This window comes from Anarrhichthys ocellatus, unplaced genomic scaffold, assembly GCF_004355925.1.
Source record: "Anarrhichthys ocellatus isolate YVR2014 unplaced genomic scaffold, GSC_Weel_1.0 scaffold15, whole genome shotgun sequence".
Classification (NCBI taxonomy): Eukaryota; Metazoa; Chordata; class Actinopteri; order Perciformes; family Anarhichadidae; genus Anarrhichthys; species Anarrhichthys ocellatus.
In genome coordinates, this window is record NW_022280045.1 from 5,345,291 (window position 1) to 5,367,577 (window position 22,287).

General features: G+C 41.7%; 1 protein-coding gene across 8 annotated transcripts in view; it reads right to left on the reverse strand.

Moving 5' to 3' along the window:
- Window positions 1–21,906, reverse strand: part of LOC116387448 (myomegalin) — a 41,844-nt gene extending 19,938 nt beyond the window's left edge. For 5 of the 8 annotated variants that reach the window (XM_031854544.1, XM_031854542.1, XM_031854540.1 and 2 more), the window contains exon 1: window positions 1,416–7,179. In XM_031854544.1, the coding sequence (XP_031710404.1) occupies window positions 1,416–2,747 (1,332 nt within the window). In that variant the 5' untranslated portion in view covers window positions 2,748–7,179. Of the gene's footprint in view, window positions 1–1,415; window positions 7,180–7,199; window positions 7,254–7,793; window positions 7,951–8,043; window positions 8,202–8,287; window positions 8,412–10,377; window positions 10,455–15,922; window positions 16,034–19,955; window positions 20,024–20,116; window positions 20,164–21,557 lie in introns of those variants that run through there. The other 3 variants (XM_031854546.1, XM_031854547.1, XM_031854545.1) reach the window with 3 other exon arrangements.
- Window positions 21,907–22,287: the final 381 nt, after the last annotated feature.

Sequence of the window (22,287 nt, forward strand, 5' to 3'; positions counted from 1 at the left end):
AAATAAGGTGTCAGCGTTTCAAGTTTTAAAAACTACTCGCTGTGAATGTTAACTTGCACGATCTTCTAACCGAATCGAGCAGCTGAATTATTTGTGAGGAAGATATTTTGTTTCAAATTCATGAAGAATACAGAGGCTGTGGGCGGCATAACTTTCACAGTGGATTGTGTTCGATGTGTAAAAACTCTGCCCGTGCACGCGTGTACTTTTTAAAAAGCCATGATGGGGAGAAGAGCCTCTGAAGCGGTGCGAGTGTGTCTGCATGCATGAGTTAGCACGAGTGTTCTGTGGCACTATTATCTTTACATAACCCCGTTTCCTACTTTCACTTACTAGAGGAAGGATGTCATTTAGACGCACAGACTCATACTTTCATTCACCAAGATCAATTTGTAGTTGAATGTAGCCGAGATTAAATGAAACACATTTTGAAATTTTACTGTAAAAAGTGTGTTTTCTAATAGAAATGATTACATTAACATGTCATTACAACAGGGCTATTGTAACAGCCAACCAGAGTTGAGATGATAGGATGGTCTGACATTGCATGGATCAGTTTGCCTCAAGGGCTCTTAGTGAAAATAGGGCAGTGGTGGAGTCACTCTGTCTTAATGTCTGCCCACATCTAACCTACTTCAGCCCCGGCTCGAAGAGCACACAGAGACAAATACACACCCTCAGAAACCTATTGTTGATTATTATTGTCTGGAAGAATTTTCACATCGTTGAGCAGAAAATCCTGCGCTTCAACACAATAGTTTGTAACTGGAAAACAGGTCATTAGTCTGCAGGCTGTGTTCAGTATTTGGCAGCTGTGATGGATGTCACTGTAGATCATCAACACCTTAATTTAAAACCATTTTAAATACATAAGCAATTACATATTGAATTTATAGACGTTTACGCTCACTAAATTGTTAAAAATGACTGCGCTTTCACTATTCACTCTGTGCTTTCTACCTTATTGACGTGACTAATGACCTTTTTGAGTGCACACACTCACACACGCACACGCTAGGTAATTAGGCCATGTCGAGTGTAACCGCTTACCCTCACCGTACTGCTCATGTAATGTATTCCCACAACACACACACAAACATACACAGCACTGTAGCTCACATCCTCCTTGGTAAAAGCTTGTGGGAGAAGCTGTGGGCAGGATTTTAGTGACTGACAGAGGGATTATGAGGCTAATTAAGTTTAAAAAAAAGGAACAGTGGCGAGACTACTCGTTTTGTGGGCAGGCTGCACTGTTTGTCTGTCAAACATTAAAGCCTGTTGGGTTGGCTCTCTCATTCTGCTGCAGATACTGCAAATTTGCAGGAGTCAAGCAAAATACACTACCCCACTGTGTGTCATCATACTGCAGTAGTCAAATCTGTGTATTCATCACCATCCTTGCCGATGTTTTATACCTGGTGAGGACGTGGGGGAGGATACTCTTTGTACAAATCATCCAACAAATCCTCCATGTAGGCCAGGTTCAGATCCTGATCAACCAGCCTGATCAGAGGGGTCTCCAGCTCAGGTGTTGGCATGTGGTTGTCTCTTTCTCCCTCTGGAGTATCATAAGACATTCCCAGAACAGGAACAGGGAAGGCCAGCCTCGAGCCTCCATTACTGGAGCTCTGTCGGAGCAGCACTGGCAGCTTACTCCCTTTAGGGCTCAGGACTGGCCGGTAGACGGCATAGCTCTGCAGCAAACAGAGGGCCAGAGAGAGGCTGGGTCCAGGTGAGGCTTGGCCACGTGGGGCTCCTACGTGCTCCTCAGAGAGGGAGTCAGATATCCGGTCATCCATCAGTTCCCTGGGGGAGCTCAGCCGGCCATCTGTTATAGCTCCAGACTGAATATATTCCTCAGTCGTCTCTAAGGATGCTATAGAGGGGCTGGAGCTGGCTCGTCCAGCCAGGGTGCATTCACTATCGGATGACCTGGAGGGTTCCTGAGAACCAGGGACCAGAGTTAAAGAGGAGGGCGGTTCTTCTAAATCCTCCACATTATTATTTTCTCCTACTCCTTCTCCACCACCTCCTCCTCCAGTCACACTCCCTCCAACAACGCTGGCTGAATATCTGGATGACGGCCCGCAGGAAATACTCCGTGCCAGCTTCCTGGGCACCTTACAAACAGCTTCATAGTCAGAGTCCGCCACCCGCCAGTAGGAACAACCCCGACACTTCCTGGGAGTGCTGGGAAAGCAACGATGCGAGTCTGCAACTGTGACCTCTGACTCTGGACCAGCAGAACTGTGAGGGTGGTGGTGGTGTTGACAGTCCAGGCCGTCATCGGCCCACGACTCATACAAAGAGTACACCAGATCATCTTGGAGCAGGGCACAGTACTTTGCATGAGTAAGACCAGAAATGTCAACCATCCCATCTCCTGATCCATCATTACCTCCAGGTAATGTCGCTGCACCCTCCTCTGAATTAGTTTTCCGGTAGAGCCCACTGATGCACTGCCTCAGCCTGTGTTTCTCCTGCAGGAGACGCTGCAACCTCTCGATGGACAGGGCCTCCACGCGGGCGATCACTGTGTCGAAGCGGTACATGCGGTCCAGCATGAAGGTGCACTTTGAGCAGGCGAACTCTCCTCTGCCATCCCGGGCCAGCTCTCGCCCAACAGCATGAGACAGCAGCACCTGCAGGTTGAGCTTGGGGGTGGGATGGAAGATCCATCGCCGCTGGTTACCGCAGAGCTCCCGTCCACAGATGCGACACGTTTCCTTCATCTTGAGATCGAGCATGCCACAGGTTTGTAATTATCCTTATTCACTCTAACACGAGGACAGCTGGACCCTTATTATGATGAATTTGATCCCTTGTGAGCACAAAGGAGCATAATGTTTCAACCCGCATGTGCTTTTAGAGGACAATAAAAGCCTTTTTTCATTTGAAATAGTGTAAAGCTCCCTATGACATCAGTTCTTGCAATGGCATTAAATTCAATGGCTTAAAATAAATGAAATGAGGTAGACAATGAGAAGCAATATGCTTGAAGAGAATGGTTGCACATGAGGTTATTGGCAAGACTGAAAAGCCATGAGGTAAAAATAGGTAAGCAGATATGGTGTCGTTAATTAAAAAATATCCATCAGTCCAGGATCACCATTCATTTGCAGGAGGTGCAGGTGCATCGGGAATATGGCGCACAGTCACTCCCACGGACGCACAGCGAAGCCATGTGAATGTCTCATGAATCAGATGCAGTATTTATCTGGATATCGTCCTCGCGCTGTCACCCAAACGCTGTTTCGCAGTTCCCAACAATACCGCACGCGCCTTTGCGCCATCAGTCGTCTGTCACGGACACACCAGCCGCACCGCGCGCCATCAGGTTAATAATGACTGGTGATCGGTAGTAATCCAGGACATGGAGACAGAGCCGTAATTGGCGTCCCGGGACAGTCTTCTGCGTATTCTTCCGGTGTCTGCGTCCGAAAACGTGAGTCTTTATTCATTTCAGAGCCTTTACCGACAGCTAGAGAGGCAATCACGCGCTCATCTGGTTGGGTGCTTCGTACGGTCGGAGATCCTCCGGGCTGATAACGATGTGGCTGCCTGAATCAGACCTGCAGCGGCGGAGCGTACCATTTAGAGAATACAGAGGGGTGGGGGGAGCACTGTGCAGTCGTATAGAGATGCTCACGGTTTAATATCCATTAAATCCATTTTCCGATTCAAAACGCCCTTTTTTATTTTGAAACGCACAATAGTATGTAAACCCAGCGAATATTATCTTTATTCTGGAGTTTATTGTTAAAGAGATAGAACGATGTTCCCCTGGGAGTCTCTTACTTCCTCCTGCCCGGTTTACTAAACCCTGTCCGCCTGACTGAACAGGTGAAATGCTCAGTAGCACGGTAACATTAGTGACGCTCTGTGAAATTAAGGAGTATATAGAATAGAATAGAGTCAGACTGTTCTATTTTTAGCAATTCATTTTTTTTTATTGGTGTGACGATACAGTTTTGCCACAGCAGGTTTTATAATGTTTACAATGCAAGTAAAAATAATTATTATACGATATTATATATTACAAAATAATAGTTATGTACAAGGAGTACACATTATTAACTCAAATAGCTGCACTGTTCAAAACTATTGTATGTAATAAGATGAGGCATCATATTCTATTTTTTCTAATGTCCTATTCTATTCTGTGTTAAAGATAATCACATATATACAGCATTAATTATGCTGTAGAGTCATCCCTCTCTCTCTCACACACACACACACACACACACACACACACACACACACACACACACACACACACACACACACACACACACACACACACACACTGCCTAAGGGTTGACTAGAACCAGTTTCTATTTTCCAGTATTAAGCTGTGCTACAACCTTTGTGTTACACTTGGTATAAAAAATTGCCTCGGTTTGTATTCCTGCAATGATTTCCTATCCTGTCTGATTATATTGGGGTAATGGTGTGTATAACTTCATTAGACCACTACAAATAAGTTATAGAACAGACCAATGAAATTAATCATTTTTTTATTCATGTATCCAGGGTTACCTGCCTGACCGTTACTCATGCATCAGTATTTTATCAGGCAAGAGGCTCTCAAGACAAGAGCAATGAAACAAGTTACCATGGCTACACATATGTACTTCACAGATGATTATTTTGATAATTGAGTAATTTTTTATGTATGAATATCAGTTTTGGTTTCAACTGCATAGTAGTGGAATTAGGCATTTTTAAGACACAACAGTGGATTGTGCTTATTTGGGCCCTTGACATTATAAAAAGGCATCACAAAGAAGCAATGCTGCTAGCTAGCATATCACTGAGCTCACTAAATCCTGTGGTATAATCATACTGGTTTGGTGACTTTGGTCTTTTAATAGAGCCCTCATCCGACCGTGGACCTTATGTCAATACATGCTATTGCCTCAAGATTAGTATTATTTGTACTTCTTGTTGTCATGGAGCAGATATTCCAACAATGATTTGACTGTGATGGTCAAACAACTAGGTCTTTTCTCATGCATTTGACTGTGCTTCACAGCCGTGACCACAATTTTTGTTTTCCCTAGGGGGCACAAACAGATGATCATGCTGTCATGCTGTGACTTCCTCGTAGATACGCAGTGCAAAATCCAAAAATATGTTAGAATTTGCCCGAAGGACGCTGCAGACAGCCAACAACACATGAGAGAAGAATGCAGCAGAATAATAACACTGGATGTATGATATTTCTTCTTTTTGATCAGATGTCCTATGTAATTGAATACAAGCAGATTTATAAAGGATAGTTGTGTACAGTATACCAATTACTACAAATTATTCTTAAAAAGGAAACCCTGGAAAGAATTGTCTTAAGAGGTTTCAGATGATATTTCTTCCCTGGCTCTTTCTCTCTCGCCAGACATAGATTTAATCTAAATGGCCGTGGTGTCTGGGGAACTAATTAGGAGCTCTTATTGCGAGTGTCTATAGGAGACTACACAACTTGATATCAGCCTTGGGAGCGCTGAGCACTCAAAGGTCAACCTGACCTATCGACAACCCGGCTGAAACCAGACCCGCTAAACTGCTAACCAGCAAGATGCCTGTATGCACACACGCACATATGAAAGAAGGCGCCTCATGGGAATGTGTACACACACGGACGCACACACACAAGACCCCAGTTACTGATCCTCACATGATTTCTGTGAGTAGATGTGAATGTCGCCGTTTCTGTCACACAAATTGCTAATAAGTATATTTGTGGGCCACATAGAATAATTTACTTGCAGTAAAAAGCAACAACATATGGCAAATCATTTTAGTTTTAGCTGTATTTTACCTGCAACGGTTTTTCCTTAAATTCTTAAAATGAAAAATATGACTCATGGTGTATTGGATAATACGGAATCATTGTGTTGTACATTTTCTTGTATTCTATATGCTGTCTCATTCGTGTGCACATATGCACAACCAACAAATAACTGTCACCTCCCATTGCATTGACCCCAAAACCAACAACACAATTCAGATTCAGCTCTCCTTGTTGTGCTCATATTAAGACTATGTCCTTTCTTATCTATATAAACACTCAGACACAATATGTTGCACATCATATGTACATTACCCCACTGTTCCCTGAGTGACTAAATGTTTTGCACATACAGTGTTGTCGTCCATTACTGAACATACTACGCGCTTTGTTTCATTTTGTCGTGCGCACTAACACTCACACAATCTGAACAGAGAACCTGCCTAGTGAGTACATTTGCATCTTTCATTCACAACTGATTTACAAGTTAAAACATCCCACCCAACAACAAAAATGTTTTCAACAAATACTGTGACGCATTCAGGCCAAATAACACGAAGCAACACTGCAAGAACGGTGAATAATAAAGCAGACTGTGTTTATGATTATTGATTATAGGAAGTGCAAATTGATGGCAAAGACTACTAAAGGGAGCTCACATAATGGTCCCCCTCCATTCGTAGTTTAATTAGACATCAGGACAGAGATGTGTCCTTGGGGATGTCAGTGCAGCTAAAGCCTATAAATGTAATGAGATTTGGCACTTTGTGTGATGAGATAAACCCTCTGTAAGATCTTTCACGAGCAGTCTCACATGGTGCTCCATTGCAGTACAAGAAGACTAAGACTAACTGTTTGCTCGTTTTAGAGGAAAGTTCACCATCATATCTGTGTTGTTGACCAATCAGAAGCCACTGCCGATGATGAAACATTCAGGGTTAGATTGCACAAAGATGAGCAAAGTTCCAGCTCACCACAGGATGTTTCACTTGCTGTTTACTGACTTTTTGCTATGACATTGTATTACAGAGAGTAGTTGTATTGATTTTATTAGCCATATTAGACAGTCTGCTCTTTTCTTAATGGGCAAAATGAGAGAAAACATATTCAAACTTTGGTACAGTTTGTTGGTTTTGTACCACAATCTTGAACGTACTGGTTATATTGCAAATGGTCTGATCTCCCTGTATCTTAAATACTTTTGTAAAAATTTACAAATTGTTCAAATATGTGTCCATTCTATCTGTCTTCAGCTCTTGTGTGAAAATGCAATGTTTCACCTCTCCATAATGAGGCAGAGTCCGTCTGACATCAAGAGAGAACTGTGATGCTGTTCTGACACCTAGTGGAGAACTTTATAATAACATGCGAAGTCTAATGAACCAACATAAAGATACAGAGCTCCACATACCTGCATCTCCTGTTCCATACGCAGCCTCTCTCGACTAAGTTCCTCCTGATAAAACTGTAAGAATGGTGACAGACTATTAACTTACTGTATGTACTAATCTGAGAATTAAAATAATTAACATTACAATACATTTTAAGATTAAGGAAACAGGAAAGGGAACGAATGAACCTTCACAGAAAAAATACTTCATGGGAGAATGCTTGAACACAAAAATTCTGAATTTCCCCCGCTGGGGATCAATGCAGGTTTATCTTATCTTACATGTTCCCCTGCAGTGTGACTTTTGTCTGAGTAGCAGTTTGTGCGTACAAATAGTTCTTGTGACCTTCATGAATAGCTGTTAAAATAAGGTTTGGGAATGTCACATATGCCGCTTTCTAGAATAGAAGTTTGGCCAGAGGAGACATGGTGGTCCAGAGGAATGCAGTAACATTAGAAGTCTTGAATGATATACTCTAGGGATGACTAGCTGATAGAAACAGATTTACTGAAGGGATCCAACACTTTCTTGTCTGGATATCCATTTGCTAAGACTAGAAAGAGGTTTTTTTGATCTTAGGCGTCATTTATAATAGGAATACAATGTCTACATACGTCCACATCCTTGTCCTTCTGCAGCAGAGATGAAGACAGCTCCTGAACCTGTCCCTCCAGCTCTCCCACCCTGAGGGTGAGAGTAGTCTTCTCTCCGCTCAGCTCTGTGATGAGCGCCTCCTTGGAGCAAAGATCTTTAGTCAGCTCCTCTATTAACCTGAACGCAGACAGAGGAAACGCCAGTGAGACAGGGAGGTTGGATTTGGTTTGATAGTAGTTGTGGTTGTGGAGATTTCTTAGTGTTTTGCACCTGTCTTTGTTGGTGTTGGATGGGAACAGGATGCTGGGAGGCCTCTCGTCCTCTGCGGTGTCCTCCATGGGGGTGTCTAGAGAGAGGAGGGAGGCGTGGGAGTGCGATCCAGCCAGCGAGACCATCCGCTCAGCCTCGCTGCGTACTAGCTGGGCCTCCTAAAAAACATACACATACAGTTAGGATTTGTAAACCTGATGCCGCTGTGTGTCAGTTCAACCAACAGTTGTGTGAGCAGACGAACCTCCTGCAGGAGCTGAATCTTAGTCTCAAGCACTTGCTCCATGTGGTCGATTTCCTGCTGTCTCTCCCGACACCGTCTCTGCAGCTCGGCCTCATTGTGATTGGTCAAGCTCTCTGCTGTAATGCTGTTCAACAAGGAAAGAGGCAAGTCAGAGTTGATCACAGGTATCGCAATGACTACAGCCCAAATCAGCTCAGTTTGAATGCACACACTAATGTAGCCAGTGGTGTAAGCATTAGAACATGATGCAGAGCCAAGACACAAAGATGTCATCACTCTCCTGTCTGCTACTGTGCTCATGGGAGACCCAACACCTTTTCCACATGGTGTTGGCTTTTGTTGTCATGGTTAGTGGCGTTCACATAATCTGTACGTGGTGAAAGGTTAAAAACATACAGCATATGATGCAATTCAAGTCCTTTTTCCTTTTGTAAGTGGTGTCCAACTCAATTGATACAGACTGTGAAAGCTACATAATACATACATATGAACATTCTAAACTTTCTGAAATGAGAAATTTCTCACACTCATCCTGTTTCTTTGTATTCCCAGTTCACGACATAAGTGTTCTCCTCCTGTGCGAGCACCTGTCTATATCTGTCTTAGTCAGTCAACAACGCCATCCCAGAATTTCTACTCCCAGAATGGCACACGCCACAATGTCGCCATGAGTCCTGCCCTGGACCCTCTCTACGTACATTTTTAACTCTGTCCGCCACATGCAACAGCTCAAATAGCTGGGATATTTTCAACCAGTATGAGTAATGCAAATCTCTCTCTCGTGGACAAGTGTCCTTTATGTGTAGTGGACAAGACCTTCATGCTAAGCGCCAGCCTTTCTGCGAGATGTCAGTAATCTTGGTCTGTCAACAATACAAACAACTGGATGACAACTTACAACACTACCGAGAAATAATGTGAAGCTTCAAGTTCATGGGACTCAAGACGCTCAGGCACGAAGTGTTGGTCAGACTGGAACAATACTACAGAATGTGAAGAGAGGGAGCGACAACGGCAACAAAAATAGAGACCGGTAATACAAACCATTTAGTCCTTTCCAAGAGCACCAACAATAATGAACTATACCTATTTAAAGGTCAACAACCACGATCTCGGTCAATTTCAGCAGTAACGCAGGCCGACAGCTGTGAAAAGTAAGACATACAGAATGATGACTGAAATGACCCAACCCAGAAAGACCACCACCCTGGGTTACATTGCACATGGAATCAACCATACTCCAGCAGCAGGTTCAAGCTCCATCCTGGAGCAATAGAAGCCCAGCAGGTAGAGGAGGACGTGAGTTTTAAGGGAATCAACAGTATAAAAAGGGACTACCGGTAGACATATAATCACCTGAGACAATTCTGATGAGTCCCCTGGTTAAAGGGCAGTCTTCCTCATTATCGTGTCACATTTAGATTAACAGCAGTTGTTACAGCCTGTCGACGATAATCTTAAACAAGACTTTTGTAACATGTTAGGAGTTTAAATTGTGGGTCTCATTTGTCTATCCATGAAGGCTTATGTGTGTCCTCAATGTGTGTGTGTGTGTGTGTGTGTGTTATCTCTTTCAGCTGCTGCATGACATATGAGCTGTTGGAGATATGAGGTGTTGCTACAGTTAGGACAGGACCATGGAGCCAATACCCATAGATGGAGGTGCACATACACACACACTCCAACACATCTTACACACAGTATTATAGAGGATTCATCTTTGTTATCAAAGCCTAAAAGTAAAACAAGATTGTAGGCATTGTAGCAACTTGTGCATCTGCCCACCAGTACGCACTATGTGCCGTATTAATCAAAGTATATGTGACCAAAGAAAACATTAAACTTTGGATCCCATAATGTTACACAGACTATTGATGAAGGCTCTCTGAATAAAGCTAGACAGTGTTACATTTTTCAAAGATAGTCTTTTGACTTCTCAGTTAAGTTTTCTTTAGTGCTCTGTATCTTTAGATAATTAGTTGTTTTGACACCAACATTCACACTTACAGTACAAACTGTATAATCTGAGGTTATTTAAGGTTAGGGTTGCACATTAATAAATAATCATGATAAAAAAATGGAAGACTTACAGTGCTTTGTCCAAAAGCTGCTGTTTCTCCTGGAGCTCCTGCTTCAAGCTCTCTACTTCCACCTTCAGCTCGATGTTCTGCAACAGATGAAAGTAGTAGAAGGTTAGTCACTGGTCATGAGTTAATCGGTCATTACACATCATCAAACATCTCCTCCAACATCAGCGTTAAATCGTGCACCAGATAAATGACAATTTGTAATTATACTGTAGTATCAATGATAGTGGCCAATTACTATAATATTCCTGTTAAAGTGATCAAGAAGCCTAATACAATATTGGCAAAACAGATGACACAGATTTATTCTATACATTCTGTAATTTCATACAATTACATAAAGAAAACCAAGTTACAATATATTTTGGAGATACGTCGCACACCTGATTCATCATCAATAAAAAAGATCTCATCACTTTGTGTAGGGTGTGCCTGTTCTGTATATCTGAGGTTCAGTTACAGATTCTGTATTTTAAAAAAAAAAGGTTTTTAATATGTTTGACACGCTGTCTTTCATTGTTTTTATATTCACTGGGTTTGTCTGCATCTAAAGAGTACTTTTCCTGTTGTTTCTTACATCTCTTCATCACAAACTAGCCTCTCTGTCTCTGTGTGAATCAGGCTCAGTACAGAACATGTGACCGTGCTGTCAGGCCTGGTATATTTAGAGCTGGTGAATTCAGTGCAGCTCAGATTTTCACCTTCGGGGGCCAAAGGCTAAACAGTTTGTTTACCTGCAGGGGTCCACATGGGACATTTTCGAGCCAATCAGGGCTCTTACACTGGGGAACAGAGGATTCAAACAGCAGGATTGGTGGGGCTCATTCTTTACGTTCTGACCTTAGAGAGCCGCAAGAGGACAGTTTATTCGTCTGTCTGTCTGCTGGACTCATCTGATAGCTGGTTTTATCACTACAGCTTGGCTCGTGTTCATCTCAACAGATGGTCCACTATCTCTTGTCCGTCATCTTGATTTATCTGAGTCTCGGTCCATGTGTCTGTCTCTCCTGTCCTCCCTTGTTCTTTCTCTCTTTTTGTCTTAGAAACTTTTTAGTATATGTTAAAGCATGTCCAAGCCTGTTGTTCCCCTGTCCCTGCCAGAGAGCTTCATGCCCTTAACACTCACAGAGAGCCGGGCTACATGTGCACCAACACTCACAGCCTGAAGCCATACTCACATTTCCCTGAGAGGCACCATGAGTGATCAACACGCACATACTACACATACACACAATACACATAAACTGGTCACGTCAAATCAGAAAGTGACAAATATCCGTGGAGTTTAGGTTATTTGAAGTTAGTTTTTTTAGCAAACAAAATACAAAAAGAAAACATTTTGTTTCTCAATATCATCGTACATTTAATTAAATTCGTAAAACTATACATGTGCACTAAGAAAAAAGGACAGCAGAAATTAATTCTAAGGGACATGAGGTTGTGTTTAGAAAATTAGAAAAGCTATGTATTTGATTCATTAAATAATGTTTAACATTTGTTTAACGTTTTAAAGGCTTGCACATATATTTTTTCAGGTAAGGCTGTATAAGGACACAAAGCTCATGTTTATAATTAATTTTCTTTGGACTAATTAATCTGACAAGAACTCAACTGTGCAGTCAAGTAATGCAGCAGCAACTAACTTATGAAGCACATGACCGGCCATGTGCTCTGCATAGCTAATGACTGTAAATGATTCACCTAAATGCTCTGATAATAAATGAATGTCACTCACAAGCCACAGGAACACGTGTTTGTTTGTTTGTTTGTTTGTGTGCGTGTGTGTCAACAACTTTGCTTACAGGAAGAGAGACATTTTCTCTCTTGGAAACAGCTCTATATATAGACACTCATCACAGTGCACCAGCTGCTATTATGGCCCCTCCTGGCCTGCCGGCCCCCAGCAACAGATCCCCTAACAACCAAACTGTGCAAGAGGAGGGATACGGCTGCACTTCAAAACACTCACAGGAGTGTTACTCATAAACCAAACACCTGCAACATTGTGACTGATCAGATATTATATTTTACTCTCAGTTCGTCTGTTGATGCTGCTGCTTATTTTGCATATTCCATACTAAACCATTCATGCTCTGGCAGCATCACTTTATTTACATGAATGAAAACAGTGAAATACGCTACGAAGAAAAAGCAGCAAATCCTTTTCAATGGAGAAGCTGGAAGTAGGGATTTTTTGACATTGTTAAAAAAATGAATGATTATTTATTATCAAAATAGCTGATGATTAACTTTCTCTCGATCAATCAAAAAATGAACTGCATGGCACGACTGAATTTAAATCCTTTAAAAAAACACGTTATGAGTTTTGTCATATGGACACTCATGGCTGCATGTGATAAATAAATCATTGCACTAAAGCCTGCTCTATAAATAGAGTCTGTGGAGCTCGGAGAGAGATCAGTATGTGCCCAGGACCAGCAGACCTCATCTGTACTGTATTACACTGAAACGCTTTGGAGGATGGGAACACTGACACTGACATGACACTCAACCAACAGAGCAATGGGCAGCTCAGGTCAGATAACAGCTATGGAACAAAGAGTTAATCTCCAATAAAACAGTGATCATCGTTCAGCTGCACAGAGTGAGAGATCGTGAAGCACAAGGATTAAAATCCCTTCAGATGACGTGGGATCAGTTTACTCAATCACTGCCGGTATGCAGTAATTGTGGAGGATAAGTTGCAGGATGCTCAGGTCTTGTTTGACTGGATCAAACCGCCATTTAGCTTTTCTCAAAGAGCTGTTGATGATCGCAGAGGCGAGTTTTAAATGCCGACTGGCTCGTGTAAACAGACAACAGCTGAGCCGGGTCACCTTGTTGTAGACGCACACTTTGCACGCACAGACTGGCACAGATCGACGCACACCCCGAGACAAACAGAGTGCAGACGCCTACAGATATTGGCACATGCATAGAAATCCCGCACACACAGGAAGATGAATGAAAAAAATGTCACCATTTTTGGGACTAAAAATTATTCATTTTTGACCTCTTGATTGTAGGTTTTTTCTTACTGTAAATAAATACTTAAAAGTAAATTTGACCACGGAAGCTGCTTTTCAAATAATCCCCCCCTGGGCAAGTATAAACATAACACAAGAATAAAAATGAATTTTGTAATGCTTCTATTCTGTGTGCAGGTGAGGAAACAAACCCCCGGCTACAGCAGTTGATGAAAAGTTCAATTCTGTAGCCAGTGTTAATATTTTAATAACACAATAAGCAGAATGTGTCACAGTCTGTTCTGATGAGTGTGTATCAGTGAATACAGCTGAGATTTACACAATCACTGTAGCAATGGATTTTGAGTATAAGTGCAAAAAATACCCAAGTTTTGCTTCAAATGCTAACATTTAAAAGTATCGAAATGGTAAGAGACGCAAGAGACTATGGTAGCACTTGTATTGACAGACTCAAAATGAATGTCTATTTTGGTGCAGTTTAGTGAAGCATATATTCAAATTATAAATAAATACAAACTTATAGCATCTGCAGGTCAGAAAATGTTTGAGTTAATGCATATTAATGTGTGTGTGTGTGTGTGTGTGTGTGTGTGTGTGTGTGTGTATATGGATACAGAATGCTCTGCAGTTCCACAGATGGAACTGTTGCATTCTGGTCCATTGTGACATTCTACAGTACAGTACAGTACCCATTATTAACAGCAGAGGCAAAGTGAACAGATATACAGACCTTCACCGAGTAAACTACAGAAAAATGTGTACCTGATTACATTTCCACAGGTAAATCATTTTTCAACATGGATATCGAGGTAAGACATTAAAATTCCCAACAGTTTGTTTCTTAAAGGCAACATTGTTCAACCGTTGTATTTGGACCATAAGCTCTTGCAATGCACAGATTTATATGTGGATATAAAAGCAGTTTGCAGATTGAAATAAAAGATGGTAAGAGCCACACGTTCACTGCATCAGGTTGAGAAGTTACTGGAGGTAAGCAACAACCAGATTTTCAGGGGGTGATGCTGTCTATCTGTCACGGGACATAATGAGGACTCAGGAGCAGACAGTCAGGTGAAGTGAAAAAAGGTTTAATCAACAAACCAAAAAACAAGCAGGGAATCCAAGGACAAGACGGAACAGGCAGACTGGGAAGAGGACGAGCAACACGGACCGGTAGGAAGGGAAAAACAATGTCTTGGCAGTGAGTGAGAGAGAGACAGGGGTTTAAGAAGTGACTAGAACAGGTGAGGAGAGTTGTGCTGATGAGGGAGTGCTTGATTACAGATAAGGGACAGGTGAAGGGAGTTGGACTGGTGCTGAGGGAGTGACTGAGTTGAAGAGTGAGGAGCTACAGAAAAACACACAACACACAACACACAACGCAAAGCCTGATTGTGACACTATCATTACTTTTGTTAGACTATTATTACCAGGGTAAAGAATGAACTTTCACACTCACATAAAAACAAACTGGTAGCAGCGAAAGAAGGGATTGTTGATACTGTTTTATTCTTACTGATTGATTAAAGAGTAACTATAGGCTTTAGGATCTGTACAGCATACAGGAAGGACACCCACTGTCCTTTTCGACCCTTTTCTAATTCAAATCCAACATTTCCACAATGTGCATCAGCCGCTACCTTGGCCTGTCATAGCTAGTGTAGCAAGGAATAAAAGCAGGCCACAATTTAGAGTTGACATTTTAAAATGTAAACCAGGAAGTATTTCATAAAAGCAAGGATGCTCCGATCCAGCTTCTCCTCTCCTTATCCCAAATCCAACTAGTGATCTCTTTGTTCCAAACACACACCTGTACATGTCACTTAGTAGAATTTATTACAAAATTATCCAAATAAGGTAAAATGAGACCAGAGACTGCTGTGGTACTAAAGTTTGAGTCAGTGGTCCAACTTGGTGTTACGACACATTTTGGTCTGGACCAAAAAAGGAAGAGGATCAATATCCAGCTCTGCTAATGGCTCACACACATGCCGCCATGATAAACTTTAAAAAAAAAATTCTCATCAAAGCCTGACATTCCATTACAGGTTCACAGATCTCACAGGGTCTCTATGTATCCAGAGTTGTAGTGTTGTCTAGTTTAGTATCAAAACCCAGTATAATGAAAACAATGCACAGAGGTCCTGCTGGACAGATAGGTCAGCTAGGTACACACACAAACTGCATCAAATATTAGTTCCAGAGCTAGTTAATGTGTAGTCCCTCACAGGTCAGCCATATTTAAAAACATACACTTCAACCACATCAGTGCGACAGCTGGGTCAACAAACAGTGGAAGTGTCTCTGTAAAGCAACTCTTCAGGACAACAAACCTGTATACAGTCATGATAACAATCACTTTCTATGACATAAGGCACAAATTAACTATTTTGATTACCTACTCAGTGTCAAATACCTCCATAAAGCAAAATTAATGATTTTTGATCATGCTGTTGATGGTGAAGTGACCCTTGGCCCCTTCACAACATCTCCCCACACCCCTTGTAGTCCAATTCATCATTAGTCATTTCCTCATGCTCGACGAGAGGTGCCCTACTCACCGTACGATAGACATCCTCACTGCTCTCCTCGTACTTCTGCTGTATCCTCTCCTCCAGGAAGTAGATGCGGAGCTTGAGGCTGAAGTTCTCCCTCTTCAAGTCATTCAGGTGCTGTGACAAAGTACGGTAACCGTTAGACATGGCCGTCAAAGAGCACCGACGCGCCTTGACACATCCGTTATGGGTCAGAAATGAACAGTCGTCTTCGACCTATCCGTATCATGGGGGAATAGGGAGTCCATTTTAGAGGACAGCGACTGTCATGGCATGTCCATCTGTTAGAGTCCGGTAACCGTTAGACATGCTACCTCCTTCTCCAAAAGAGCATAATGTCAAAATAATCCAATTATTTACAAAGTGGTATCCTAGCCTCTAACAGGCCATTGGGATACCATCTAAAAACACACACTAAGACTGACACATTCACACACACACGCTAGAGTCTATAGGGGTGTTTGCAGTGCAGAGGGCGACTCTGCAGTCCGGCCGCTCAGTGATGTAGCCATGTCAGCTCCATAGTGTGTTCTGGTCTGCTATGGGACGGGACAGGAGCTTGTTTTACAGGATGAGACATCCCTGGAATCCCAGTCTGCCAGGGGAGATGGGTGGAGGGGGAGAAGGGGGAGGGGAAGTAAGAGGTGCAGGGCTCACAAGCAGTTGTGATATGAAGGGAAATCTCACCCCTCTGCAAAACAGGAGCGCCAAAACGAACAAACAGGGACATGAAGAGAAGAGAGCGGGTCAGATTTGTGTCCTTTTTTATTTTCTCTGTTGCTTTTCTGTTGTATTGAAAATACATTTGGTTTTTCCAGTTTCTCAATATTTGTTTTATTTTGCTATTCTGCAAGGTAAATACTTTAACACATTCAGGGTAGCTCATTAAACACTTGATTAACAAAGTGTTTCTTTGGAAGACACTATACAATTACACACCACTTTGAGCAAACTACTTTCTACTACTATCTCTTTTTTTCGAACTAATAGATGTGTGTAGGTGTATACGTTCTTGCTGCTTCAACCCTCTGAACTCCAACTGGGTCAAACATATTTAGTATCCTAGAGCAGGTTTAGAACACCTTACATCCAAAATAATGGGTTTTCTGAATACATTTTACTTAATAACCTAATGTAAAAATAATCCATCCAATGCATCTTTTCTGAAAAACTGACCATATGGTTTGTATACCTTGATCTTAAAAGTAACTAGAAGTCTTACTGCAGCTGTCAAATAAATGTAGTACAGACAAATGTAAAATATTTGTTTAAATGCATGAAAAAATAGAAAAGACAATTACTAAAGTAAAGTGGAAGTATCTCCAAATTATACTTAAGTACAGTACTTAAGTAAAGTTAATCTTATCTTTTCAGAAAATAAGAATATGTAGCATGTCTGGCTGAGAATATTGACAATGCCTCAATGTAAAGAGGATACAGACAGCCCCAAAAGGGCTCAGACTCATAGTAGAGTCCTATATTTACATGAATCAATATTTTCTATATAAAGATTAACAATGAGTCAAATGACAAAGTCTATGTAAAAGGGCGATTGCTCTTAGTGATGACCCAACTAAGCAGCTCTGCAGAGCTTTTTTCATCTATTTTAGTTGACTAATTATAGTTAATAGTTTTGGTAGTATAGTTAGGACATTTACTTTATGGTTCAGTCTCACCAGTCTCAATAAATTGAGTTTCTAGCAGTTGCAGGCAACCATTTCAGAGAAAGAAAAGGATCTGATAAACCGACTACTGCCCAGCACCAAACAAGAGAAAGTTAGCAACTAGCTAAAGCTAGCTTGTGATAACAGTTAAGATTAGTGAGCTAAATGCTGAGATATTTTTCTCAGACGTTGGTGGAGACCAAAACAGAGCTAAAAGGACAGTAAATATTGGACTTAACGTTACAGTTATTTTGGTGTCAAGAAACACGAGTGAATGCTGAGGTTTCTCTGTGTCTGTTGGATGTGAAACTAGAGCTGTTAGCAAAACAACTTCATGAGTGGTAGCATCATGTCATGGCTGATGGGATGGTTTGGTGTGTCCGTGACCCCTATTGGCCAAAACCGATGAAGCAAAAGGAAAAGTCTTTGGGACACACTGAGAGTGTTATTGAAGGGGATGAGTCAATATCATCTGCCCTTTGAGAAAACATGCAACTTTCTATAATTTGACTGTGATAGTTGAACGGTGATGTTAAATTCAGAAACTGCCCTGACAAAGGTTAACCAGCATGCGAAGGTAGTGTGACTGATGGGAGCGGGACTTATCGGAAAGAAGTTGGATGAAATAGGAGACCTGGGAGCTGTGAGCCACAGTGCTATTAATAGGGAGGTGTCCTGCATGTCACCGAGCGGTGAATCCCTGAATGTCCCACAGAGAGATGAGTGAACAGAAGTAACATAACAGAAAGGAAGACACGCTCCACTTACTCTTTTTGATCTCATACTAAAAGCTCTCTAAAATCAAGCTTCAAGACAAATTTCCAGTGCAAAGAGCATCAATAATGAAGTAACTGAAACATGTTACCAATTACGTCATTATTAGTTCTTGCTTCATTCATCAAGTGAACCTATTTAAGGGTCACATTATGTGCTGTTGATAAATAATTCTGAGTAAAGATAGGACAGGCGCCAGGTGGAGTCTCCACCCAACATTAGGGATGACATCATGTACATAGTGTGTGTTTTTAAACTCCACACATGACACAACTCACACACACTCACTTTTCAGCTCTCCATCAAAGAAAAACACGTGGGAGTGAATGTGTGTAGCATGTGTTTATTTCATTGTGAAAGTGACACATCCAAGAATTGGCAGCCATCTCCAGCTCTGAGTAGTTTTATAAAGTAACTTCAGCTTTCGTGACTAGTTGGTGACACCTCCCGTTTTATGAGGCTCAGCCGCACCTCCAAAATAACATTAAAGGACTATCACTGGTGGTGAGTTTTCAGTGACAGTTTTAGTGCTGGCTTGCGTTTTATTCTGATCTGGTATGCGTCTGGTGTGTATTGAAGTAAAAGTGTGTTGACTTGGAATCAATGTAATACTGTATTGATTGAGAGGCTTCTGTTGTTTCTAGATAAAGTCTGTTGTTCTCTCCAAGCAGTTCCAATAGATACTTAAAGGAATATTTTTTTCGGGGAATACACTTATTCCCTTTTCAATAACACCATCATGTCTGAGCTTTTATAATGAAGCTAGATTCTGGAGCTGGTTAGCTTTGCATAGCATAAAAAGTGCTGGGAAAGAAATCCACCAACCAAATTGCTGAAGCCCAGTAATTATCACTTTGTATGTTGTTTCCTTCATGAGTAAACAGAAGTGTAATAATAACGTTTTGTGTCTCTGTGTTGGAGCCTAACTGTACTATTCACAGGCTCACTGTTTCCCCCCGTTTCCAGTCTTAAGCTAGCTGACCGTCTCCTGGCTCTAACTCATACCGAGGCTACATCCGCATCACTACGTTTCCAATTTGAAACGCATATATTTTGCTACGTTTACATCTAGCATCTTCCCTACTCTGGAGTTTTAAAGCCCCAAAAACAAAGGAGTTTGAAATCAAGTATGCTTAGTACAACACCATAGTACAACACCTTGCTGCCAAAAGGGATATTTAATATAGATTAGTATTAATATAATTAAGAATTAATATTAGAGAAATCCTTAAGTGGGCCATGCTGTACCCAGAGGCGGACTTTCACCACCAGGAGAGTTCAGGGTGTTTTCCATCAGATATTATCAGCTGCAGGTGTTCTCCTTTTCTGTACAGTAGTTTAATAACATGTTCCAATGAGTTTGGATATGATCATGGATTTATTACACATACATTCTCAACATTTAGTGATCTGATCCCATACACTGCATCAAAGCAAACCAAATCAGCTCATTGCTTCTTATATAGGAAGACGAGAAGCCACAAGATGGCACTGAAGAGCCTATTGTCATTGTTCTAACTCACTACTAGAGTATTGTTCATTGTGCTGAAGGACACTCACTCACATCAAGCTCATCGACAATTACAAATCAAGACTCTTACCTGTTCAAACTCCCTGAGTGTGTGGAGCTGAAGAGGAGGAGAGTTGTCTGGTTCATCACTGCACAAATCTAAGCAGAGGGACAAAATTCCTTTAATCACAAGTAATTGTGGAATCGTGGAAATTATTTTACACAAGCTATTTTAAAATGAGAGATATGTACCTGTCATGTGACCTGGGATCTTGGATGAAGTCTGCTCTTTCACAGCACTGTCCAGAGAAACAAAAAAAGGTAGCACACACATTACACATGAGAGAGAGAGAGAGAGAGAGAGAAATAAACAATAAGCTTTGTAAAAGGCGAGAGCTCTACTGCAAATTAAAAAAGGCACTCAAATCCTCTCACTGAAACAGCATGATCTCATTTGCACCTCTTTAGGGAATTGGGGGTCATCAGGGAGTCCCAGCAGGGGAGAGGAGGGATAGGAGGAGCCACTGAGGGTTAAAGTTCAATCGAGCCTCTCAGGGTACCTGCTGTCTAACCAAAAGCACTGTCAACAGCCACAGTAGCATTACCACTGTTTAAACAGGACTGCATATCCCTTAGTCCATTGCTCCCCCTTCCAGTCTCTGTGTACATTCCTCTGACAGCTGCTCCATCAGAAAATGTATAGACAGTTGGTGCATGCTGATGGTTTACGAGTTCACCCTGTGGATAAATAGTCTACATGCTGCGTCATTGTATCAATATCACTACTTTTTCACTATAAGCCTGAATTAAAAACTCGTTAGCCAACGACATAAATACAATTAGTTAAATTTAAATAATGTCAATCTAAGTAATTAAAAGTAAATTCCTTGGTAACCCCGTGCAAATATCAGTGGGATGGTCCATTTATAGTAATTGTGAGTCTCCTGTATGTGGGAGGGATTTGGTGATGCAGTAACCTACATACAATACCACAGAGCCCATGGAGAACTTGAACTGGAGGGACTGCAATCACTTAGTCTGAATTAATAGTAGGCTGACTCTTATACTGTATTTGATGCATAACGTGGGTTGTGATTATTGAAAGTCATTCAATGAGTCATTATGTTGTGCTACCTCAGCAGTATATAAATTAATCTTATAATCTTATGTATTACTTCTGGGCCTGCTACATTAAGTGTATCCCAGGCCCTATTGCCCAAACGCACATTTGGGCCCTTTAAATATGTGCTACTGTATTGCAATGCAATTTCATTTGTGCAAAGTAGGCCAAAATTACCCTCCAGAAGCGTGTCCTTGTCCTTATATTTCATCAGAAAATTATATTATCAATGCATTTGGGGGAAAATATAGACATCCGGTGCAATGTGGCATCAAAGTTTAAATGTATATCGCCAGTGGCCTCAATAGCAATATCCACCGATCCATAAAGCATGCAGATGGCTACTGTGTGTGATACAGCCAGGCCTTTATTACACCGGAGGATGTACGGATGCTTTATGACAGAACACTGAAAACATTTGATAGAAAATAACGGCATTGCAACCGAAAGAGGATTTTAATTCCACCGCAGGTTGTAAACCCGGGTCGTGTTTTGTTAAAATACCCATTGAGCAATATGGACTTCCGCTGCGGTGTCACCCCCACACACAATCGGCTAAAAATGCCTCCTCACCTTTCAGACTCTCCCCAGATTTGCTCCGGCGGCGATGAGCTCCAATCCATATAGGCTATTCCTTCAGTCAACGGGCATCCATGCCGGTGAGCCGCTGCCTTCAAATCACTCGTCCATTATCTAATAGAGAAAATACAACCACACGGGAACATGTCGATGAGCGCGGTCCAGCATCTGCACACCGCTCAGGTCTGGAGGGGGTGTGTGTAGATGCGCGCCCTGAGAAATGAAAGCAGGGATGTGACAGAGCCCCCATCCCACAGAGCAGAGCCCCTGCTGTTCAACCAGCCCACCACTATAAGCGGAGAGGAGCAATATTCTGCTTCACAAGTGAAAACGCGTTCGAAGGATCCTTCAAAATAATGAGCTGAACATTTCCTGATTTAACTGAAGACAGCTGCATTTTCCAAATTAAAAGTACCACAACCATGTTTTAACCGCAAACAGAAAGCCGAAGGTTGCATTTCAATATATTCCCATTATGTTTGAAAACTGTTTCAACACTATTGTGCCCTCTAAGGATCGGCTGCATCCTTCAAAACAATTATCTGTATTTGATTTTTCCACAAACTTGTTTTCAATCAAAATCTTTCTGAGACCGAACAACAAACAGTTGTTTAAAGGCCTTAAAAATATGCTCTTGCGCAGAACTGTTGAAATGATTTTGACCAATTACCGATTTGTATGGCCTCACATCCGTGCTGCGACTTTTCCCCAGTGAAATATAAAT